General features: G+C 48.2%; 1 protein-coding gene across 1 annotated transcript in view; it reads right to left on the reverse strand.

The window, feature by feature from the left end:
- The window catches only part of LOC127918221 (formin-2-like), a 29,969-nt gene extending 6,455 nt beyond the window's left edge, over positions 1-23,514 (reverse strand). The window contains exons 1-3 of the mRNA XM_052501485.1: positions 23,478-23,514; positions 17,035-17,154; positions 946-1,038 (exon numbers count right to left, since the gene is read on the reverse strand). Of these exons, the coding sequence (XP_052357445.1) occupies positions 946-1,038; positions 17,035-17,154; positions 23,478-23,514 (250 nt within the window). The remainder of the gene's footprint in view (positions 1-945; positions 1,039-17,034; positions 17,155-23,477) is intronic.
- Between the last annotated feature and the right edge of the window lie 2,581 nt (positions 23,515-26,095).

Raw genomic sequence — 26,095 nt, forward strand, 5'->3', positions numbered from 1 at the left:
ACCTGGCTGCCAAGTGGGTGGGCCTAGCTCCCCTGTGGGTGGACCTGGCTGCCAAGTGGGTGGGCCTAGCTCCCCTGTGGGTGGACCTGGCTGCCAAGTGGGTGGGCCTAGCTCCCCTGTGGGTGGACCTGGCTGCCAAGTGGGTGGGCACCCTAGCTCCCCTGTGGCTGGGCCTAGCTCCCCTGTGGGTGGACCTGGCTGCCAAGTGGGTGGGCCTAGCTCCCCTGTGGCTGGGCCTAGCTCCCCTGTGGGTGGACCTAGCTCCCCTGTGGCTGGGCCTAGCTCCCTGTGGCTGGGCCTAGCTCCCCTGTCCAGTGGACCTAATATAATAATAATAATATAATAATATAATATATGCCATTTAGCAGACGCTTTTATCCAAAGCGACTTACAGTCATGTGTGCATACATTCTACGTATGGGTGGTCCCGGGATCGAACCCACTACCCTGGCGTTACAAGCGCCATGCTCTACCAACTGAGCTACAGAAGGACCTGGCTGCCAAGTGGGTGGGCCTGGCTGCCAGGTGGGTGGGCCTAGCTCCCTGTGCCCTCCCAGGCCCACCCCATGGCTGCACCCCTGCCCAGTCATGTGAATTCCATAATTTAATTTACAGTTCATATAATCAGCTTGGTATCAGGTTGAGGTGACACTGCTTGGTATCAGGTTGAGGTGACGTCCACACTGCTTGGCATCAGGTTGAGGTGTGTGTGTGTTATGTGTATGTGTGTGTGTGTATACACATGTTTCCTACATTACCAGAATGTTCTGACAAGGTTGAAAAACCCGAGGGCTTTTTTTGTTACCTGAATATGTTAAAATGATATTTTAGGCTTTAGGGTTCGGGTTACGTTTAGGGTTCGGGTTACGTTTAGGGTTCGGGTTACGTTTAGGGTTCGGGGGAAAATAGTACTGTGTGTGTGTCCATAGTAGTGTTCTCTCCTACCTTGGCTGAGGAATTCCTCCATCTTGTCCTTGAAGGGCTGTAGGTGATCTTCAGACGACACTTTACACACCTTCTCCACCTCTGTGTTGCACGCTGGAATGAAGAGGACAAACTGTTTACAAAACGGCCACAGAAAGGCAATACAATGGCTGATTTCAAGAGAAAAATCACCATTTATTTTAATGTAAATATTTAACCTTTAACTAGGCAAGTCAGTTAAGAACAAATTCTTATTTACAATGACGGCCTACCGGGGAACAGTGGGTTAACAGCCTTGTTCAGGAGCAGAACGACAGATTTGTACCTTCAAACCAGCAACCATTCGGTTACCCAACGCTCTAACCACTAGGCTACATACAATGTCGACCATAACAGATTAGTGCCCGACCAGTGGTCATCTTCAGTGTAGTTAAACCATGTTACTATGACCTAGCTATAGTTTCACATGAACCCAGCCCTCTTCTCTAACATCCCTGAAATGGGCCCTGTACTTAGAAAACTAACCTGATCAACTATTACTCGTTGATAAATATGACTCAGCCGAGAGCTGCCCTGTGACACGAGCCTACCAGAGGAGCTAAATATGCTAACTTCGAGGCAAGTAACACTGAAACATGCATGAGAGCACTAGCTGTTCCAGAAGACTGTGCGATCACGGTCTCCGCAGCCGATGAGAGGAAGAGCTTTAAACAAGTCAACACTCACAAGGCCGCAGGGCCAGACATATTACCAGGATGTGTACTCAAAGCGTGCGCTGACCAACTGGCAACTGTCTTCACTGCCATTTTCAACCTCTCCCTGACCGAGTCCGTAATACCAACATGTTTGAAGCAGACCACCATAGTCCCTGTGTCCAAGAACACGAAGGTAACCTGCCTAAATGACTACAGACCCATAGCACTCACGTCAGTAGCCATGAAATGCTTTGAAAGGCTGGTCATGGCTCACATCAACACCATCCTCCTGGATACCCTAGACCCACTCCAATATGCATACCGCCCCAACAGATCCACAGATGATACAATCTCTATTGCACTCCACGCTACCCTTTCCTACCTGGACAAAAGGAACACCTATGTGAGAATACTATTCATTGACTACAGCTCAGCGTTCAACACCATAGTGCCCTCAAAGCTCATCAATAAGCTAAGGACCCTGGGACTACACAACTCCCTCTGCAACTGGATCCTGCACTTCCTGATGGGCCGACCACCAATTTGTAAGGGTAGGTAACAACATATCCTCAACACTGATCCTCATGGGTCCTCAGATCCTCAAAAGGTTTTACATCTGCACCATCGAGAGCACCCTGACGGGTTGCATCACTGCTTGGTTGGCAACTGCTCAGCCTCCGACCGCAAGGCGCTACAGAGGGTAGTGCTTACGAGTGAGACGGCCCAGTACATCACTGGAGCCAAGCTTCCTGCCATCCAGGACCTCTATACCAGGCGGTGTCAGAGGGAGGCACTACAGAGGGTAGTGAGTACGGCCCAGTACATCACTGGGCAAAGCTTCCTGCCATCCAGAACCTCTATACCAGGCGGTGTCAGAGGCACTACAGAGGGTAGTGAGTACGGCCCAGTACATCAAGGCAAAGCTTCCTGCCATCCAGGAGCTCACCAGGCGGTGTCAGAGCCCTATAAATTGTCAAAGACTCCAACCACCTTAGTCATAGATTGTTCTCTCTGTTACCACACGGCAAGTGGTACCGGAGCACCAAATCTAGGTCCAAGAGGCTTCTAAAGAGCTTCTACCCCCAAGCCATGAGACTCCTGTACAGCTAATCAAATGGCTACCCATAGCCACTTTACCTTTACCGCTGCATATGCTAACGATGCTCTGTTTATTATTTATGCATAGTCACTTTACTCTCTACCTACATAGTACATATGACTGTACCGATGCCCCCTCCACATTGACTCTGTACTGGTACCCCTGTATATAGCCTCCACATTGACTCTGTACCGGTACCCCCTGTATATAGCCTCCACATTGACTCTGTACCGTAACACCCTGTATATAGCCTCCACATTGACTCTGTACCGTAACACCCTGTATATAGCCTCAACACACCCTGCATATAGCACAGATTTTCTTTCTTCTTAAAACTGCATTGTTGGTTAAGGGCTCATACGCAAGCTTTTCACTGTAAGGTATAGAATAGGTGGTAGAAAAGTATGCTTATTGTCCATTTGTAAGAATGGTAATGTTTGTACCTGTGTACAATGTACCTGTTGTTTTCAGCACAGGTGACAAATACAATTAGATTTTGTGAAGTTCTGTCAAGGCACTGCATGTGGCTGCGAAGGCAAATCATTCAACTGCATTCTGACCCCATCACCTGTCGCCCCTGTCGCCCCTGGTAACCCCTGGTAAACCCCTGTCGCCCCTGGGAACCCCTGCTCCCCTCCCCCGGAACGAAGACTGATGCCTGCTGTGGAATTCTGGAATCTATTCTAGAACTTCCGTGAAGCTCTGAGAGTCACGCACCAATCAGTGGCCATAAGGAATTATATCTAAATCCCAGCTGGACAATTACCGCCCTCTACCTGACCTTTAGCCTGTGTCAGGGAGGGCCATGTTGTTTTTCCTGGAGCACACTGGTTGAGCACCTTTCACTAAGCTAGACACCATCTGTCTGTAATACAGACCCAGCCTACAGTCACCTCTGAAGACCACCAATATAACAGACATCTCAGTAGGCTAGACACCATCTGTCTGTAATACAGACCCAGCCTACAGTCACCTCTGACTGAGGGCTTACTGTAAAGAGAGAGGACCATATAGCTATAGAAAAGAGGGGGCTTACTGTAAAGAGAGACCATATAGTCACAGAACAGAGAGGGCTTACTGTAAAGAGAGACCATATAGTTACAGAACAGAGGGCTTACTGTAAAGAGAGAGGACCATCTTGCTACAGAACAGAGATGGCTTACTGTAAAGAGAGACCATATAGTTACAGAACAGAGAGGGCTTACTGTAAAGAGAGGACCATATAGCTACAGAACAGAGATGGCTTACTGTAAAGAGAGAGGACCATATAGTCACAGAACAGAGAGGGCTTACTGTAAAGAGAGAGGACCACTGTAAAAGAGAGAGGACCATATAGTTACAGAACAGAGAGGGCTTACTGTAAAGAGAGGACCATATAGTTACAGAACAGAGGGGCTTACTGTAAAGAGAGAGGACCATATAGTTACAGAACAGAGGGGCTTACTGTAAAGAGAGAGGACCATATAGTTACAGAACAGAGGGGCTTACTGTAAAAGAGAGGACCATATAGTTACAGAACACAGGGGGCTTACTGTAAAGAGAGAGGACCATATAGTTACAGAACACAGGGGGCTTACTGTAAAGAGAGGACCATATAGTTACAGAACAGAGAGGGCTTACTGTAAAGAGAGGACCATCTAGCTACAGAACACAGGGGGCTTACTGTAAAGAGAGAGGACCATATAGTTACAGAACACAGGGGGCTTACTGTAAATAGAGAGGACCATCTAGCTACAGAACAGAGAGGGCTTACTGTAAAGAGAGAGGACCATCTAGCTACAGAACAGAGGGGGCTTACTGAGGCTGAAAACTGTGTGGTGTGTGTGGACCATGGTAAATCATTGGCGATGTGGACGACAAGGAACTTAAAGCTCTCGACCCGCTACACAACATCATCGATGTGGACGTGCTCTCCCCTCTTTCTCCTGTAGTCCTCGAAGAGCTCCGTGGCCTTACTGACGTTGAGGGAGAGGTTGTTGTCCTGGCAACACACTGCTAAGTCTCGGACCTCCCTCCATATAGGCTGACTCGTCGCCACCGGTGATCAGGCCTTCCACCGTTGTGTCGTCAGTAAAACTTCATGGTTTCCCTTTGGGAGTTTGGTGTCCATGGCTTCATGGTTTCCCTTTGGGAGTTTGGTGTCCATGGCTTCATGGTTTCCCTTTGGGAGTTTGGTGTCCATGGCTTCATGGTTTCCCTTTGGGAGTTTGGTGTCCATGGCTTCATGGTTTCCCTTTGGGAGTTTGGTGTCCATGGTTCCATGGTTTCCCTTTGGGAGTTTGGTGTCCATGGGTCCACGGCTTCATGGTTTCCCTTTGGGAGTTTGGTGTCCATGGGTCCATGGTTTCCCTTTGGGAGTTTGGTGTCCACGGCTTCATGGTTTCCCTTTGGGAGTTTGGTGTCCACAGCTTCATGGTTTCCCTTTGGGAGTTTGGTGTCCACGGCTTCATGGTTTCCCTTTGGGAGTTTGGTGTCCACGGCTTCATGGTTTCCCTTTGGGAGTTTGGTGTCCATGGCTTCATGGTTTCCCTTTGGGAGTTTTTGGTGTCCACGGCTTCATGGTTTCCCTTTGGGAGTTTGGTGTCCATGGGTCCACGGCTTCATGGTTTCCCTTTGGGAGTTTGGTGTCCATGGTTCCACGGCTTCATGGTTTCCCTTTGGGAGTTGTGTCCATGGCTTCATGGTTTCCCTTTGGGAGTTTGGTGTCCATGGTTCCACGGCTTCATGGTTTCCCTTTGGGAGTTGTGTCCATGTCCACAGCTTCATGGTTTCCTTTGGGAGTTTGGTGTCCATGGGTCCACGGCTTCATGGTTTCCCTTTGGGAGTTTGGTGTCCATGGTTCCATGGTTTCCCTTTGGGAGTATGGTGTCCACGGCTTCATGGTTTCCCTTTGGGAGTTTGGTGTCCATGGGTCCATGGCTTCATGGTTTCCCTTTGTAGTTTGGTGTTACCGTCTGACATGGACCCAGTCACATATACGACAAGCTTCATAGTCGGTGTAATTGCCTTTTCCTCCTATACTGCCCACAGGTTTTTCCTCCTATACTGCCTTTCTACAGGTTTGATGGGACTCGGAGGTCTACAGGTGTGAAGAGCTTCTTGTATGTGTCTCGTTCATTTGCGGGTTCGGCTTTGTGGGACCACTTCTGTATTGGAGTGCGTCACTGGTACGTCCTGTTGAAGCTTTTGTTTGTAAACAGGAAGCAGGAGAATGGAGTCACGGTAAGATTGGCCGAAGGGAGGACGAGGGAGTGCCCTGAGAGCGTTTCTGTTGGTAGGATACAGGTGGTCTAGGAGTTTTACCGCCCCATAGGGGCACAGGAGATGTGTTGGTAGGATACAGGGTGGTCTGGGTTTTAACAGGAGATGTGTTGGTAGGATACAGGTGGTCTGGGGTTTTAACAGGAGATGTGTTGGTAGGATACAGGTGGTCTGGAGTTTTAACAGGAGATGTGTTGGTAGGATACAGGTGGTCTGGGGTTTTAACAGGTTTGTGTTGGTAGGATACAGGGGTCTGGGGTTTTAACAGGAGATGTGTTGGTAGGATACAGGTGGTCTGGAGTTTTAACAGGAGATGTGTTGGTAGGATACAGGTGGTCTGGGGTTTTAACAGGAGATGTGTTGGTAGGATACAGGTGGTCTGGGGTTTTAACAGGAGATGTGTTGGTAGGATACAGGGGGTCTGGAGTTTTAACAGGAGATGTGTTGGTAGGATACAGGGGTCTGGGTTTTAACAGGAGATGTGTTGGTAGGATACAGGTGGTCTGGGGTTTTAACAGGAGATGTGTTGGTAGGATACAGGTGGTCTGGGGTTTTAACAGGAGATGTGTTGGTAGGATACAGGTGGTCTGGAGTTTTACCGCCCCATAGGGGCACAGGAGATGTGTTGGTAGGATACAGGTGGTCTGGAGTTTTAACAGGAGATGTGTTGGTAGGATACAGGTGGTCTGGGGTTTTAACAGGAGATGTGTTGGTAGGATACAGGTGGTCTGGGGTTTTAACAGGAGATGTGTTGGTAGGATTGGTCTGGGGTTTTAACAGGAGATGTGTTGGTAGGATACAGGTGGTCTGGAGTTTTAACATGAGATGTGTTGGTAGGATACAGGGGTCTGGAGTTTTCATGAGATGTGTTGGTAGACGTTTGGGGGTCTGGAGTTTTAACAGGAGATGTGTTGGTAGGATACAGGTGGTCTGGGTTTACCGCCCCCATAGGGGCACAGGAGATGTGTTGGTAGGATACAGGTGGTCTGGAGTTTTAACAGGAGATGTGTTGGTAGGATACAGGTGGTCTGGAGTTTTAACAGGAGCTGTGTTGGTAGGATACAGGGGTCCCTTTAACAGGAGCTGTGTTGGTAGGATACAGGTGGTCTGGAGTTTTAACAGGAGATGTGTTGGTAGGAGACAGGTGGTCTGGGGTTTTAACAGGAGATGTCTTGTAGGATACAGGTGGTCTGGAGTTTTAACAGGAGATGTGTTAGGATACAGTCTGGGGTTTTAACAGGAGATGTGTTGGTAGGATACAAGTCTGGGGTTTTCAGGAGATGTGGTAGGATACGGTGGTCTGGGGTTTTCTGGTATACAGGTGGTCTTTTACAGATGTGTGAAGGATACAGGTGGTCTGGGGTTTTAACAGGAGATGTCTTGTAGGATACAGGTGGTCTGGGGTTTTCAGGAGATTGTAGGATACAGGTGGTCTGGGGTTTTCAGGAGATGTGTTGGTAGACGAGAGGGGTCTGGGGTTTTAACAGGAGATGTGTTGTAGGATACAGGTGGTCTTTTCATTGGAGATGTGTTGGCAGGATAGAGGTGGTCTCGGGGGTTTAACAGGAGTCTTGGTAGGATACAGGTGGTCTGGAGAACAGGAGATGTGCTGGTAGGATTTGGTCTGGAGTTTAACAGGAGATGTGTTGGTAGGATACAGGTGGTCTGGGGTTTAACTGAGTGGTCGTTTCTTGTGTTTAGGATACAGGAGTTTAACAGAGTGAGGGGGTCTGGAGTTTTAACAGGAGATGTGTTGGTAGGATACAGGTGGTCTGGGGTTTTACCGCCCCATAGGGGCACAGGAGATGTGTTGGTAGGATACAGGTGGTCTGGAGTTTTAACAGGAGATGTGTTGGTAGGATACAGGTGGTCTAACAGGGGTTTTAGGAACAGGGGTCTGGGAGATGTGTTGGTAGGATACAGGTGGTCTGGAGTTTTAACAGGAGATGTGTTGGTAGGATACAGGTGGTCTGGGGTTTTAACAGGAGATGTGTTGGTAGGATACAGGTGGTCTGGAGTTTTAACAGGAGATGTGTTGGTAGGATACAGGTGGTCTGGGGTTTTAACAGGAGATGTGTTGGTAGGATACAGGTGGTCTGGGGTTTTAACAGGAGATGTGTTGGTAGGATACAGGTGGTCTGGGTTTTAACAGGAGATGTGTTGGTAGGATACAGGTGGTCTGGGGTTTTAACAGGAGATGTGTTGGTAGGATACAGGTGGTCTGGAGTTTTAACAGGAGATGTGTTGGTAGGATACAGGTGGTCTGGAGTTTTAACAGGAGATGTGTTGGTAGGATACAGGCGGTCTGGGGTTTTAACAGGAGATGTGTTGGTAGGATACAGGTGGTCTGGGGTTTTAACAGGGAGATGTGTTGGTAGGATACAGGTGGTCTGGGGTTTTAACAGGAGATGTGTTGGTAGGATACAGGTGGTCTGGAGTTTTAACAGGAGATGTGTTGGTAGGATACAGGTGGTCTGGGGTTTTAACAGGAGATGTGTTGGTAGAATACAGGTGGGACGGTTTGAAGTCACCCAGCATTTAAAACCAGGTGATCAAAAGCACAAGATTTCCTTAACTTGAAGCAGCAAACCAGTTATTCATGAAAAAAAAAAACACTTTTTCCAGAAGCTGTCGTCTGATCCTGCCACTCATGGAGAATCCACAGAGTACAACATGCAGAGCGTCATCATCCAGCCAGCACGAATCACTAAGACATTATATTGTTCAAGTCTTTCTGATAAGAAGACTCTCGGACGACGCTCATCCATCTCATTCATGAGTGACTGGACATTGAGCCAATCCATCCACATGGAGAATCCACAGAACACCATTCGGTTCTCTTCGCCACCTCCAATTTCACATGCCCTCATCATCCCATGGAGTCTACAGCGTTTTGCAGAGCGTCATCATCCAGCCCATGGAGCAAAGTTATGGTCGGTATGAACAGTGGAACAGCTGAGTCAGAGATCATCCAGCCACGTCTAAGACAATATTGTTCAAGTTAGTGAAACCTCGGGACGACGCCATCCATCCATTCCTGGAGTGACCCCGCCAATCGAACGGAGGGGCCGCCTCCTCCGCCTCCTAGGGACGCGCCGCCCTCCTCCGTCCCCAACAGAAGTGACAGTAGAATGTTACAGGTCTTTGCAAAAAGGTTCGCATGGCCCTGCAAATGACTAAATGTATGTAAATGTGAAGGCATGAACCGACTAAAACCTCTATTGACAGCCTCCTTCGGGAACAAGAGCTAACTCTCGAGCTAAGCATGGTGCCCATTCTGGCGCACCTCGGCATGGTGCCCATTCTGGCGTCTAGTCCATGGTGCCCAATTCTCATTAGGGAACGCGTCTAGCATTGACCCAATTCTGAATCGCGCTAAGCATGGTGCCCATTCTGGCGTCTAGCATGGTGCCCCAATTCTGGCGTCTAGCATGGTGCCCAATTCTGGCGTCTAGCATGGTGCCCAATTCTGGCGTCTAGCATGGTGCCCAATTCTGGCGTCTGGCGTCTAGCATGGTGCCCATTCTGGCGTCTAGCATGGTGCCCTCTCTGCGTCTAGCATGGTGCCCAATTCTGGCGTCTAGCATGGTGCCCAAGGTTCAATGAGCGTCTAGCACTGTGCCCCAATTCTGATAGCTCTAGCATGGTGCCCAATTCTGGCGTCTAGCATGGTGCCCATTCTGGCGTCTAGCATGGTGCCCATTCTGGCGTCTAGCATGGTGCCCATTCTGGCGTCTAGCATGGTGCCCATTCTGGCGTCTAGCATGGTGCCCATTCTGGCGTCTAGCATGGTGCCCATTCTGGCGTCTAGCATGGTGCCCATTCTGGCGTCTAGCATGGTGCCCATTCTGGCGTCTAGCATGGTGCCCATTCTGGCGTCTAGCATGGTGCCCATTCTGGCGTCTAGCATGGTGCCCATTCTGGCATCTAGCATGGTGCCCATTCTGGCATCTAGCATGGTACCCATTCTGGCATCTAGCATGGTACCCATTCTGGCATCTAGCATGGTACCCATTCTGGCATCTAGCATGGTGCCCATTCTGGCATCAAGCATGGTGCCCATTCTGTCATCAAGCATGGTGCCCATTCTGTCATCAAGCATGGTGCCCATTCTGTCATCAAGCATGGTGCCCATTCTGTCATCAAGCATGGTGCCCATTCTGTCATCAAGCATGGTGCCCATTCTGTCATCAAGCATGGTGCCCATTCTGTCATCAAGCATGGTGCCCATTCTGTCATCAAGCATGGTGCCCATTCTGTCATCAAGCATGGTGCCCATTCTGTCATCAAGCATGGTGCCCATTCTGTCATCAAGCATGGTGCCCATTCTGTCATCAAGCATGGTGCCCATTCTGTCATCAAGCATGGTGCCCATTCTGTCATCAAGCATGGTGCCCATTCTGTCATCAAGCATGGTGCCCATTCTGTCATCAAGCATGGTGCCCATTCTGGCATCTAGCATGGTGCCCATTCTGGCATCTAGCATGGTGCCCATTCTGGCATCTAGCATGGTGCCCATTCTCAGCATGGTGCCCATTCTGGCATCTAGCATGGTTCCCCATTCTGGCATGTAGCATGGTTTATGCTACAGCCCTATTCTAGTGCACTACTTTATACTACAGCCCTATTGCCCTATATAGTACTACTTTATACTACAGCCCTATTCCCTATATAGTACACTACTTTATACTACAGCCCTATTCCCTATATAGTGCACTACTTTATAACAGAACCCTATTCCCTATATAGAACACTACTTTATACTACAGCCCTATATAGTACACTACAGCCCTATTCCTATATAGAACACTACTTCATACTACAGCCCTATATAGTACACTACAGCCCTATTCCCTGTATAGTGCACTAGGTTTATATAGGGAATAGAGTGGCATTTGGATGCAGCCAAGCTGTCAGAGTTCAGGGTAGAAACTAGGATGTGTTTACACAACTCTCTCCTGCTTCCTCATCTCATCATGAGCTGCTTGGAACCACATAAAAACAATGAAGAATCAGAGAGAAAATGGCCCAAATGACCCTGATCTGGTTCTGTCCTGAAATAGCCTGCTGCCCTGACCTCTCCTGGCCTGCGCGATGACAGCAGTGACCTCAGTGTAGACGGGTCAGGTTTCATCTGGTTGGTTGATAAGACAGACATTGGGATGAGAAACAGTCCAGGAATAGCGGGAACAGGGTGAGAAGTCTTTTCTTTAAAAAATTGTTTTGAGAAAGAAAGGGAGCAGTTACAGAGAGAGTGCGCGAGAGAGACTTTCTGGCATCTAGCAGAGGTGCCCAGAGAGAGAGAGCTGGCATCTAGCATGGTGCCCAGGCTGGCATCTAGCATGGTGCCCATTCTGTCATCTAGGGCGAGGTTCCCCATTCTGGCATCTAGCATGGTTCCCCATTCTGGCATGTAGCATGCCTTTATGCTACAGCCCTATATAACACTACTTTATACTACAGCCCTATTCCTTAGCCGCTGTGCACTACATTTACATCAATACTACAGCCCTATGTCTGACTCCCTGGATATAGTACACTACTTTATACTACAAGCAGAGGGCCTAGGGAGATTCTCTATATAGTGCACTACTTTAAACACTACAAAAGAGCCCTATTCCCTATATAGTCCACTACTTGTATAACAGAACTATTCCCTATATAGAACACTACTTTATACTACAGCCCTATATAGTACACTACAGCCCTATTCCCTATGGTGTAGAACACCACCGTGGACTCTGGAACAGCCCTTCTCTATGATGAACTTCAGCCATCGCTATTCCCTGGGTATAGTGCACTAGGTTTATATAGGGAAATAGAGTGGCATTTGGGATGCAGCCAAGCTGTCAGAGTTCAGGTAGAAACTGTAAGTTTGGTGGATGCTCGTTACTTTCCCAATGCATGGTACCTAGAAGTTTGGAGGATGCTCCGTTCTTCCCCATCTCACATGAGCTGCTTGGAACCACATAAAAACAATGAAGAATCAGAGAGAAAATGGCCAGCAAATGACCCTTCCCAATCTGGTTCTGTCCTGAAGCGTTACCTTCCCCAGCGTAGAATTGCCCTGGACCTCTCCCTGGCCAGTGCGAAGTCAGGGGCTGTGACAGCAGTGACCTTTGGGATGTGTAGACGGTCAGGTTTCATCTGGTGCCTGACTTCACAAATGCTTGGGATGAGAACAGTCCAGGAATAGCGGAACAGGGTGAGAAGTCTGTTATAGCAGCAAGGGGGACTTTAAAAATTGTTTGAGAGAATGAGAGAAAGGAGCCAGGTGTTCACAGAGAGAGAGAGCGCGACCAGAGACTGTTTGAAAAGAGTGTGTATCTGTGACGAGAGACAGACTGTATTCCCAGTGAGAGAGCATGTAGTGTATATCTGTGAGAGAGAGAGTTCCCAGTCGAGAGTATATCTGTGAGAGAGAGAGGCGAGAGAGAGACTTTGAGAGAGAGGGCGAGAGAGAGAGACTGAGGGCGAGAGAGAGAGAGAGGGCCAGAGAGAGAGAGAGGGCAGAGAGTGTAGAGAGGGTGAGAGACAGAGAGATTCCCAGTCATGAGAGTGTATAGAGTGACCAGAGAGACTGTAGAGGGCGAGAGAGAGAGTAGAGCGAGATGAGAGGCGTATTCCCAGGCGAGAGAGAGAGATCTGGACCGAGAGAGAGAGGGCGAGTCAGAGAGAGGGCGAGAGAGGCGAGAGAGAGAGAGAGAGAGAGAGAGAGAGAGAGAGAGAGAGAGATCTGTTTACCATTTCCAATGTGTTAACAACTTCCAGCCTTCTAAATGCTTGACCTTCAGGAAATAACTTGTAGTTTACACACTGTGTTCAAAGCCCTGTTCTCTGCCAGCGCTGTACACTACATTTACATCAATATTTACACAAGGAAGTGGAGTCCTTATGTCTGAAGCTCCCTGGATAATTAGCATAATAATTCAAGCCACCCCTGTATGATGAGGACAAGGTAACGGTCAAACAAGCAGAGGGCCTAGGGAGAAACATACAGGCGTGGTGTAGGAGTGGGCTTTACAGAGAGCTAAACACTACAAACAAGCCTGGTGCAAACTCACCTGGCCTGGCTCATTAGAAGCAGTGTTCTGGAACACCAGGGAGGTACGGGGTAGAGGGCCTAGGAGAGGTGGGGGGCCTAGGAGATGCGGGGGGTGGGGGGCTAGGAGAGGCAGCAGCCACACACAAGCAGGCCTAAGATCACCATTTACAATGCCAAGCGCAGGTTAGAGTGGTGTAAAGCTCACCACCATTGGACTCTGGAACAGTGGAAACGCTGTTCTCTGGAGTGATGAATCACTGTATTCACCATCTGGCAGTCCGACAGCCAAATCTGGGTTTGGAGGATGCTAGAGAACGTTACTTTCCCCAATGCATGGTACCAACTGTAAAGTTTGGTGGATGCTAGGAGAACGTTACCTTCCCCAATGCATGGTACCAACTGTAAAGTTTGGTGGATGCTAGGACCAACAGACTTACTTTCCCCAAGGGCCATGGAGAAGAAACATACAGGCGTGGTGTAGGAGTGGGCTTTACAGAGTGCTAAACACTACAAACAAGCCTGGTGCAACTCCCTCCCTGGCCTGGCTGGCATTAGAAGCAGTGTTCTGGAACACCAGGGAGGTACGGGGTAGAGGGCCTAGGAGAGGTGGGGGGGCCTAGGAGATGCGGGGGGGGGTGGGGGGGGGCTAGGAGAGGCAGCAGCCACACACAAGCCTAAGATCACCATTTACAATGCCAAGCGCAGGTTAGAGTGGTGTAAAGCTCACCACCATTGGACTCTGGAACAGTGGAAACGCGTTCTCTGGAGTGATGAATCACGCTTCACCATCTGGCAGTCCGACAGCCAAATCTGGGTTTGGAGGATGCTAGGAGAACGTTACTTTCCCCAATGCATGGTACCAACTGTAAAGTTTGGTGGATGCTAGGAGAACGTTACTTTCCCCAATGCATGGTACCAACTGTAAAGTTTGGAGGATGCTAGGAGAACGTTACTTTCCCCAATGCATGGTACCCACTGTAAAGTTTGGAGGATGCTAGGAGAACGTTACCTTCCCCAATGCATGGTACCAGCTGTAAAGTTTGGCGGATGCTAGGAGAACGTTACCTTCCCCAATGCATGGTGCCAACTGTAAAGTTTGGTGGAGGAGGAATAATGGTCCGGGGCTGTTAGTTCCAGTAAAGGGAAATCTTAACGCTACAGAATACAATGACATCCAACACCTTTGGGATGAATTGGAACGCAGACTGCGAGCCAGGCCTAATCGCCCAACATCAGTGCCTGACTTCACAAATGCTTGAGGCTGACTAGAAGCAAGTCCCCTCCCAGCAATGTTTCAGCATCTAGTGGAAAGCCTTCCCAGAAGAGTGGAGGCTGTTATAGCAGCAAAGGGGGGACATATTAATTAATGCAGATGATTCTGGAATGAGATGTTCGACGACCAGGTGTTCACATACTTTTGGTCATGAATTGTATCTGTGACCAACAGACTGTATTCCCAGTCATGTAGTGTGTATCTGTGACCAACAGACTGTATTCCCAGTCATGTAGTGTATATCTGTGACCAACAGACTGTATTCCCAGTCATGTAGTGTATATCTGTGACCAACAGACTGTATTCCCAGTCATGTAGTGTATATCTGTGACCAACAGACTGTATTCCCAGTCATGTAGTGTATATCTGTGACCAACAGACTGTATTCCCAGTCATGTAGTGTATATCTGTGACCAACAGACTGTATTCCCAGTCATGTAGTGTATATCTGTGACCAACAGACTGTATTCCCAGTCATGTAGTGTATATCTGTGACCAACAGACTGTATTCCCAGTCATGTAGTGTGTATCTGTGACCAACAGACTGTATTCCCAGTCATGTAGTGTATATCTGTGACCAACAGACTGTATTCCCAGTCATGTAGTGTGTATCTGTGACCAACAGACTGTATTCCCAGTCATGTAGTGTATATCTGTGACCAACAGACTGTATTCCCAGTCATGTAGTGTGTATCTGTGACCAACAGACTGTATTCCCAGTCATGTAGTGTGTATCTGTGACCAACAGACTGTATTCCCAGTCATGTAGTGTGTATCTGTGACCAACAGACTGTATTCCCAGTCATGTAGTGTATATCTGTGACCAACAGACTGTATTCCCAGTCATGTAGTGTGTATCTGTGACCAACAGACTGTATTCCCAGTCATGTAGTGTATATCTGTGACCAACAGACTGTATTCCCAGTCATGTAGTGTATATCTGTGACCAACAGACTGTATTCCCAGTCATGTAGTGTGTATCTGTGACCAACAGACTGTATTCCCAGTCATGTAGTGTATATCTGTGACCAACAGACTGTATTCCCAGTCATGTAGTGTATATCTGTGACCAGCAGACTGTATTCCCAGTCATGTAGTGTGTATCTGTGACCGACAGACTGTATTCCCAGTCATGTAGTGTATATCTGTGACCAGCAGACTGTATTCCCAGTCATGTAGTGTATATCTGTGACCAACAGACTGTATTCCCAGTCATGTAGTGTGTATCTGTGACCGACAGACTGTATTCCCAGTCATGTAGTGTATATCTGTGACCGGCAGACTGTATTCCCAGTCATGTAGTGTGTATCTGTGACCAGCAGACTGTATTCCCAGTCATGTAGTGTGTATCTGTGACCGGCAGACTGTATTCCCAGTCATGTAGTGTATATCTGTGACCAACAGACTGTATTCCCAGTCATGTAGTGTATATCTGTGACCAACAGATGTATATCTGTATTCCCAGTCATGTAGTGTATATCTGTGACCAACAGACTGTATTCCCAGTCATGTAGTGTATATCTGTGACCAACAGACTGTATTCCCAGTCATGTAGTGTATATCTGTGACCAACAGACTGTATTCCCAGTCATGTAGTGTATATCTGTGACCAACAGACTGTATTCCCAGTCATGTAGTGTATATCTGTGACCAACAGACTGTATTCCCAGTCATGTAGTGTGTATCTGTGACCAACAGACTGTATTCCCAGTCATGTAGTGTATATCTGTGACCAACAGACTGTATTCCCAGTCATGTAGTGTGTATCTGTGACCAACAGACTGTATTCCCAGTCATGTAGTGTGTATCTGTGACCAACAGACTGTATTCCCAGTCATGTAGTGTATATCTGTGACCAACAGACTGTATTCCCAGTCATGTAGTGTGTATCTGTGACCAACAGACTGTATTCCCAGTCATGTAGTGTATATCTGTGACCAACAGACTGTATTCCCAGTCATGTAGTGTATATCTGTGACCAACAGACTGTATTCCCAGTCATGTAGTGTGTATCTGTGACCAACAGACTGTATTCCCAGTCATGTAGTGTGTATCTGTGACCAACAGTCTGTATTCCCAGTCATGTAGTGTATATCTGTGACCAGCAGACTGTATTCCCAGTCATGTAGTGTGTATCTGTGACCGACAGACTGTATTCCCAGTCATGTAGTGTATATCTGTGACCAGCAGACTGTATTCCCAGTCATGTAGTGTATATCTGTGACCAACAGACTGTATTCCCAGTCATGTAGTGTGTATCTGTGACCGACAGACTGTATTCCCAGTCATGTAGTGTATCTGTGACCAACAGACTGTATTCCCAGTCATGTAGTGTGTATCTGTGACCAGCAGACTGTATTCCCAGTCATGTAGTGTGTATCTGTGACCAACAGACTGTATTCCCAGTCATGTAGTGTATATCTGTGACCAACAGACTGTATTCCCAGTCATGTAGTGTATATCTGTGACCAACAGACTGTATTCCCAGTCATGTAGTGTATATCTGTGACCAACAGACTGTATTCCCAGTCATGTAGTGTATATCTGTGACCAACAGACTGTATTCCCAGTCATGTAGTGTATATCTGTGACCAACAGACTGTATTCCCAGTCATGTGAAATCCATAGATGTGGGCCTAATTTATTTATTTCAATTGACTGATTTCCTTATATGAACTGTGAACTCAAGTCAAGTCTTTGAAATGGATGTGTTTATATTTTGGACCAGTACAGTTACCTCGAAGGTCCTTCTTCAGCCTGGTCAGATCCTTCTGAAAGTCCTCAAACTTCATCTGTGAAGCCTGGAACAGATCCTGGGGCTCAGGGAGAGGGTAGAAAGTCTCCCTAGATGTGCGGCCTGACAATACATCACATGACCTTAGTCCTTAGAGCACAGAGCATTAGATCAAATCGGGGTTTGGAGTTAATGGAGTGGGTTTAGGTATTTGGGTTCGGGTAGTACAGTGGGTTAGGGTAGTAGAGTGGGTTCAGCCTGGTAGAGTGGGTTAGGGTAGTAGATGGGTTAGGGTAGTAGAGTTAGATCACGTAGAGTGGGTTAGGGTAGTAAACTTCAGTGAAGCCTGGAGATTGGGGTAGTAGTGGGTTAGGGTAGTAGAGTTAGATCACGTAGAGTGGGTTAGGGTAGTAGAGTGGGTTAGGGTAGTAGTTAGTTAGATCAGAGCAGTGGGTTAGGGTAGTAGAGGGGTTAGGTAGTAGAGTTAGATCACGTAGAGTGGGTTAGGGTAGTAGAGTGGTAGTTGGGTAGTAGGGTAGTAGAGTGGGTTAGGGTAGTAGAGTGGGTTCGGGTAGTAGAGTTAGATCACGTAGAGTGGGTTAGGGTAGTAGAGTGGGTTCGGGTAGTAGAGTGGGTTTAGGGTAGTAGAGTAGATCAGTGGGTTAGGGTAGTAGAGTGGGTTAGGGTAGTAGAGTTAGATCACGTAGAGTGGGTTAGGGTAGTAGAGTGGGTTCGGGTAGTAGATCACGTAGAGTGGGTTAGGGTAGTAGAGTGGGTTAGGGTAGTAGAGTTAGATGGAGTGGGTTAGGGTAGTAGAGTGGGTTCGGGTAGTAGAGTTAGATCACGTAGAGTGGGTTAGGGTAGTAGAGTGGGTTAGGGTAGTAGAGTTAGATCACGTAGAGTGGGTTGGGGTAGTAGAGTTAGATCACGTAGAGTGGGTTAGGGTAGTAGAGTTAGATCACATAGAGTGGGTTCGGGTAGTAGAGTTAGATCACGTAGAGTGGGTTAGGGTAGTAGAGTTAGATCACGTAGAGTGGGTTAGGGTAGTAGAGTTAGATCACGTAGAGTGGGTTAGGGTAGTAGAGTTAGATCACGTAGAGTGGGTTAGGGTAGTAGAGTTAGATCACGTAGAGTGGGTTAGGGTAGTAGAGTTAGATCACGTAGAGTGGGTTAGGGTAGTAGAGTTAGATCACGTAGAGTGGGTTAGGGTAGTAGAGTTAGATCACGTAGAGTGGGTTAGGGTAGTAGAGTTAGATCACGTAGAGTGGGTTAGGGTAGTAGAGTTAAATGACAGAGTGGGTTAGGGTAGTAGAGTTAGATCACGTAGAGTGGGTTAGGGTAGTAGAGTAAATGACGAGTAGTAGGGTAGAGAGTTAGATCACGTAGAGTGGGTTAGGGTAGTAGAGTTAAATGACAGAGTGGGTTAGGGTAGTAGAGTTAGATCACGTAGAGAGTGGGTTAGGGTAGTAGAGTTAGGGTAGTAGAGTTAGATCACGTAGAGTGGGTTAGGGTAGTAGAGTCAGATCATGTAGAGTCGGTTAGGCTAGTAGAGTTAGATCATGTAGAGTGGGTTAGGGTAGTAGAGTTAGATCATGTAGAGTGGGTTTGGGTAGTAGAGTTAGATCATGTAGAGTCGGTTAGGGTAGTAGAGTCAGATCATGTAGAGTCGGTTAGGGTAGTAGAGTCAGATCATGTAGAGTCGGTTAGGCTAGTAGAGTTAGATCATGTAGAGTGGGTTAGGGTAGTAGAGTTAGATCATGTAGAGTGGGTTTGGGTAGTAATGTACTATTTTCAACAGTAAAATAATACTGAAGACATCAAAACTATGAAACACATATGGAATCATGTAGTAATCAAAAAGTGTTAAAATCAAAATATATTTTAGATTCTTCAAAGTAGCCACCCTTTGCCTTGATGACAGCTCTGAAAAATCTTGGCATTCTCTCAACCAGCTTCATAAGGAATGCTTTTCCAACAGTCTTGAAAGAGTTCCCACATGTGCGGAGCACTTGTTGGCTGATTTTTCTTCACTCTGCGGTCCAACTCATCTCAATTGGGTTGAGGTCAGGTGATTGTGGAGGCCAAGTCATCAGATGCAGTAGTTCATCACTCTCCTTCTTGGTCAAATAGCCCTTACACAGCCTGGAGGTGTGTTTGCATCATTGTCCTGTTGAAGAACAAATGATAGTCCCACTAAGCGCAAACCAGATGGGATGGAGTATTGCTGCAGAATGCTGTGATAGCCATACTGGTTAAGTATGCCTTGAAATCTAAATAAATCACAGTGTCACCAGCAAAGCACCCCACACCACCTCCTCCTCCATGCTTCACGGTGGGGACCACACGTGCAGAGATCATCCGTTCACCTACTCTGAGTCTCACTCAGACGGTGGTTGGAACCAAAAATCTCAAATATGGACTCATCAGACCAAAATAACAGATTTCCACCGGTCTAATGTCTGTTGCTCGTGTTTCTCGGCTCAAGGAAGTCTGTTCGTATTATTGGTGTCCTTTAGTTGTGGTTTCTTTGCAGCAATTCGACCATGAAGGCCTGATTCACGCAGTCTCCTCTGAACAGTTGATGTTGTGATGTGTCTTACTTGAACTCTGTGAAGCATTAATTTGGGCTGTAATCTGAGGTGCCGTTAATCTCTAATGAATTTATCCTCTGCAGCAGAGGTAACTCTGGGTCGTCCTTTCCTGTGGCGGGTCCTCATGAGAGACAGGTAACTCTAATGAACTGATCCTCTGCATCAGAGGTAACTCTGGGTCGTCCTTTCCTGTGGCGGTCCTCATGAGAGACAGGTAACTCTGGGTCTTTCCTGTGGCGGTCCTCATGAGAGACAGGTAACTCTGGGTCTTTCCTGTGGTGGTCCTCATGAGAGACAGGTAACTCTGGGTCTTTCCTGTGGCGGTCCTCATGAGAGACAGGTAACTCTGGGTCTTTCCTGTGGCGGTCCTCATGAGAGACAGGTAACTCTGGGTCTTTCCTGTGGCGGTCCTCATGAGAGACAGGTAACTCTGGGTCTTTCCTGTGGCGGTCCTCATGAGAGACAGGTAACTCTGGGTCTTTCCTGTGGCGGTCTGTGACGTAGAAGTCCGTCACTGGCCGCGGGCAGCATTTGGTTCTTTAACACACACACACATATTCATCACTCCTCCCTGCGCCATTATAAGATAAGTTAACAATGTGGGTCGACACACAAATTAACTTCTGTCTTGGTGCATGCATTTTATACTTATCAATGTTGTGGATGAGCGCATTGTTTGTTTGTTCTGTTTCTCGCTCTCCATCTCTGTAGCTTCCGGGTATGCTGGAAAAGGACCCGAGCTCAGGGAATTGGGTTGGCTTTATAGTGCCTGTCCCAAATGGCTCATTAATGCACATGGGCATATTGAAAGATATTGTCAGTAGTGATGTAATGTTGTAAATGTTATGTTGTGATATTGTTTAAAACCGTGTTGCAATGTATATCCTTTAGTATGTTTAGTTCATGGAAAATGTATGTTTGTATTATTAATTGATTAATTAACCAGGGTTAATTGTTCTGAGGGGAGGGGCTAGCCCTACAAAAGGAGCCTCTCTTTCAGTCATGGGGAGGTTATTTTGGATTGAGCTGTGGATGGGGCAGCATTGTTTTTAAGCTGTCCCATAAGGTGAGACGTTGATGGCAGTACTGTTGTTTTTTTGTTCCGGAATTCACTTGTAAATAAACACCTTTGCACAGAAGAACTTTTGCGGTTCCGCCATCTTTTTATTTTGATAGAGGTTAGGTTATCCAGTTTAGCCTTCTGGCCTACTCTCGTGACATATGGTGGCAGTGGTGGGATGGCGTACCGCAAATCAGTGAATTCCAACAAGAGAGGTAAAGGAATGCGTACAGGATTGCGTTCTCAGCAACAGCATCAACTGTCAGAAAAAGGTACCTGAAGTTGAACCGGGGTGGAATACCATGGAATCGTCTGGTGAAGAAGAGGTCAAGTATGAGAAACTAGGAGCCCGACCGCAGGGCCAAAGACAACCAGAACTGGGTGAGCTGCTGACTGAAGGAGCAGTTGGGGGACCAGAACCACACCCAACCATGGTAACCCTTTTTCAGCAACTTTTCACCTGCCTTGAGAGGAGGGACGAAGACCTCAAGCAGGAGTTACGTGGCCTACGCCAATCTATCCTCACAGCTCCCACCAGGCGGAACTCGTCAGTGAGAGCCCAATATGGTGTCTTTCAACACCAGGACGACAAAGCTCGATGCAGCGGGGACTTCAACTCCACAGCAGGCACCCCAAGCAGTAATGAGGCCAGCACCAGGAGACCAGTCCAGCAGTGTTAACGTCCATCTTCCAGCATTCCTGAGGAAGGAGCCAAAGATGCCCTCATACCAGCAGGGGGAGGACATTGAAAACTACGTGCTGAGGTTTGAGCGCATGGCTAAGGCGTGGCAGTGGCCTGAGGTAGAGTGGGCCTGCAGGCTTGTCCCATTGCTCACGGGCAAGGCCTTAGAGGCTTACACAGCAATGGATGAGGGGCTGTCCAATGTCTACAAGGGCTTGAAGGAAGCGCTGCTGGTGAAGTTTGACATCTCACCGGAAACCTACCGTCAACGCCAGAGCTGCATCAACGCCATCGGGTGAGTCGCCGACAGAGACGTACCACCGCCTCAAGGGTCTCTACCGACGATGGGTTCGACCGGGGAGAAGACACAGGACGAAATCGGGAGGTCATCATCCTCGAGCAACTTCTACAAGTTCTACCACACGACATTCGAACCTGGGTCCGAGAGCACGAGCCCAAGGACGGGCTTATGGCGGCCAAGCTTGCCCTGCAGTATCTTAATGCACGTAAAGGGGGCCCACCACAACCTGCAGCACCCGCTCCAAGGAGTCTCAGAGACACAAGGGACATCAGAAACGCCAGAGATGGTGGAGGTAACTCTGGGGGTTATGTGTCTGGGAGGGAGGTAAGGGATCATGCAGTTCGCTCTGATGGGAGGGGTCTGACCTGTTTTTACTGCCGGCAGCAGGGGCACAAAGCTTCAATGTGTCCGCTACGTAAATCAAGCTCTCAGGTTACTGTTATGTACCCAGAGAGGGGGGATGGTGTTCAGAATAGACAGACTCGGGAAGGGTCATGCTTGGTACCTGTAAAAGTGAATGGTAAAAGTCTTACTGCAATGATTGACACCGGCAGTTCCCTGTCATTGATCAGAAAAGGTAATGTACCTGTTAATGACATTGATTATGGTCATCAGACACTGATCCAATGTGTTCATGGTGACCAGTCACAGCAGCCCACAGCTGAGCTCACAGTTGAGATTCAGGGTCAGAAATACCTCCTCAAAGTTGGGGTAATGGAGAAGCTACCTTTTGAGATGATTTTGGGGAGGGATGTGCCTGTACTCTCTGATCTGTTGGGAAGTGTGGGGGTCAGCTATATGAGCAGTCAGTTTGCCAGTCTGATGTTCAGATGGCATGTTCAGTTGTCACTCGTGCCCAGGCCAAAGCTGGTTTACAACCTCTGCCTGACTTGTGTGATAGTCTGTGCGAGGGGGAACCAAAGGGCCCAGAAAGTCACGCCCGCCAGCGGCGTCTTGAGAAGTATGTGGGAACCCCTGTACCTGTTGCTGATGTGTCTGGGTTAGAGGTGCAATGGGATGTTCCACAAAATTTTGCTACACTGCAGAAGTCTGACGCAACCTTGAAATGTTTGTTTGACAAGGCCTTAGCTGGGGACAGTCAATCTTCATGTGGGGGATTTACACAGTAGACAACCACATACTCTACCTTGGGTCAGAGGCAGATAGCAGGAAGTTGGTGGTGCCATCTACCTGTAGACCACTTGTTCTCAACCTTGCACATACAGTTCCATGGGCAGGCCATCTAGGGCAACATAAGACCTATCTTAGGCTAGGCTCCCGTTTCTTTTGGCCCTCCATGTATACTGATGTACAAAAATACTGCAAATCATGCCCCACGTGCCAGAAAACCAGTGCTGTCCGTAGGTCTGAGCGGGCTCCTCTATGTTCACTGCCAGTTATCTCTACCCCATTCAAGAGAATTGCAATGGACATTGTTGGACCCTTGGAGAAGAGTAGTGCAGGTTACAAGTATATATTGGTGATCTGTGACTATGCCACCCGGTTCCCAGAAGCCTTCCCACTCCGTTCCATAACCACTCCAAAAATAATCAGTGCTCTTGTTCAGCTCTTCTCTCGTGTAGGAATCCCAGATGAAATCCTGACGGACCAAGGGACAAACTTCACCTCGCTGACTGATGGTTCAACTCCACCGACAGCTGGGCATTAAAGGCTTGAGGACTACTCCCTACCATCCCCAAACGGATGGGCTCGTAGAAGATTCAATCAAACGCTCAAGAACATGTTGAGAAGTTTGTGGCTGACACTGGTAAAGACTGGGATAAGTGGTTACCCTTTCTGCTTTTTGCTTACAGGGAGGTGCCTCAGGCATCGACAGGTTTCTCGCCATTCGAACTCCTCTATGGATGGCCAGTGCAAGGACCACTGGACCTGCTGAAGAAGTGCTGGGAAGGTTCCCAGTAGCTACCTCAGGACAGGGGATTGTCAGTATGTCCTCCAGATGCGAGACAGGTTGGAACGGTACCGAGAGGAAGCTAGAGCAAACCTTCAGCAAGCCCAGAAGGCCCAGAAGAGAGGCTATGACCAGCACGCTCGCCACAGAGAGTTTGAGCCAGGACAGAAAGTCCTGCTCCTCCTTCCCTCGTCTACCAGCAAGATCCTTGCACAATGGCAAGGACCGTACCTAATCGGGAGGAAGATGGGCCCAGTGACCTACGAGGTGCTGCACCCGGACAAGGGTAAGAAAAAGCAAATCTACCATGTGAACCTTCTCAAGGCCTGGGAGGAGAGAGAGGAACTCTCCAAAGGAAAGTCCTTTCTGGTCCGCAGAGTAGAAGAGGATGAGTCGGATGGGGTCACAGAGGCATGGAAAGAACGAGCAGAAGTCATACTGGCTCACCTGGAAGAAGACAAGCAAGATGAGCTGAAGCAGCTGTTTGGCAAGTATCCGGCCCTCTTCAGTCAGAGACCAGGAAGAACCAAAGTCCTAGAACACGTCATTCGTTTGAAACCTGGCCAGAACCCTGTCCGCCAGCATCCTTACCGTGTGCCTGAGAGGCTGGTGGTAGCCCTCAAGGTAGAGGTCCACACCATGATAGAGATGGATGTTGTCGAGCCATCTTCAAGTGAATGGAGCAGCCCTATTGTCATTGTCCCAAAGAAGGATGGCTCTTTGCGCGTCTGCATGGACTTCCGTAAGGTGAATGCCATCTCCCAGTTTGATGCCTATCCCATGCCCCGCATTGACGACTTACTGGAGAGAATAGGTAGAGCTCATTACATCACCACATTGGATCTCTGCAAAGGGTACTGGCAGGTGCCCTGGATGAACAATCCAAGGCCTACACTGCATTCCGGACACCAATGGGCCTGTTCCAGTTCAAGGTCATGCCGTTTGGCCTTCATGGGGCCCCTGCGACTTTCAGAGGCTGATGGACAAGGTCCTCCAGGACTGTGACGATTACTGTGCTGCTTACTTGGACGACGTGGTGATCTACAGCCACTCCTGGGAGGAGCACATACAGCATCTTAGCAGAGTCCTGGGGAAGATTCATGAAGCAGGCCTCACGCTTAACCTCCTGAAGTGTGAGTGGGCGAAACAGGAGACAAAGTACCTGGGTTACCAGCTGGGTAAGGGTGAAGTTCGGCCTCAGGTGGAGAAAGTGGAGTCCATCAGGAATAGCCCTCAACCCAGAACCAAGAAACAGGTGAAGTCCTTCCTAGGTCTGGCAGGGTGGTACCGGAGATTCATTCCACAGTTTTCGACCATCGCTGTCCTCTGACCAACCTCACTTCGAAGGGGCCAGCAACCCTGTGAAGTGGACTGAGGAGTGTGAGGAAGCCTTCATGACACTGAAAAACGACTGTGCTCATTCCCTGTTCTCCAGACCCCTGATTTTCAGAAGAGATTTTCGTGCAGGTGGACGCTTCGGCTGTAGGAATTGGCTGTACTGGCCCAAGGGAGCCAAGAGAAGAGCTTCCTGTGCTGTACCTGAGTCGGAAGCTGTTGCCCAGGGAAACCAGGTATTCTACAATCGAAAAAGGAGTGTCTGGCTATAAAGTGGGCCCTAGATAGCCTCCGTTACTACCTTCTTGGGAGAATTTGACCTGCACACGGACCACAGAGCACTGACCTGGATCCAGACCATGAAGGACCGAATTCTCGTGTGACCAGGTGGTATCTGGAGCTCCAGCCCTTCAGGTTCTGTGTCCGTCACAAGGCAGGAAAAAGAGAGCGTTACTGCGGACTACCTATCAAGGCTCCCGTACATGGTCGCTTCAGGAGAGGAGAAGGTAATGTGACGTAGAAGTCCGTCACTGGCCGCGGGCAGCATTTGGTTCTTTAACATACACACATATTCATCACTCCTCCCTGCGCCATTATAAGATAAGTTAACAATGTGGGTCGACACACAAATTAACTTCTGTCTTGGTGCATGCATTTTATACTTATCAATGTTGTGGATGCGCATTGTTTGTTTGTTCTGTTTCTCTCTCTCCATCTCTGTAGCTTCCGGGTATGCTGGAAAAGGACCCGAGCTCAGGGAATTGGAGTTGGCTTTATAGTGCCTGTCCCAAATGGCTCATTAATGCACATGGGCATATTGAAAGATATTGTCAGTAGTGATGTAATGTTGTAAATGTTATGTTGTGATATTGTTTAAAAACCGTGTTGCAATGTATATCCTTTAGTATGTTAGTTCATGGAAAATGTATGTTTGTATTATTAATTGATTAATTAACCAGGGTTAATTGTTCTGAGGAGGAGGGCTAGCCCTACAAAAGGAGCCCTCTTTCAGTCATGGGGGAGGTTATTTTGGATTGAGCTGTGGATGGGGCAGCATTGTTTTTAAGCTGTCCCATAAGGTGAAGACGTTGATGGCAGTACTGTTGTTTTTGTTCCGGAATTCACTTGTAAATAAACACCTTTGCACAGAAGAACTTTTGCGGTTCCGCCATCTTTTATTTTG

This window comes from Oncorhynchus keta, unplaced genomic scaffold (genome assembly GCF_023373465.1).
Source record: "Oncorhynchus keta strain PuntledgeMale-10-30-2019 unplaced genomic scaffold, Oket_V2 Un_contig_13790_pilon_pilon, whole genome shotgun sequence".
Taxonomy (NCBI): Eukaryota; Metazoa; Chordata; class Actinopteri; order Salmoniformes; family Salmonidae; genus Oncorhynchus; species Oncorhynchus keta.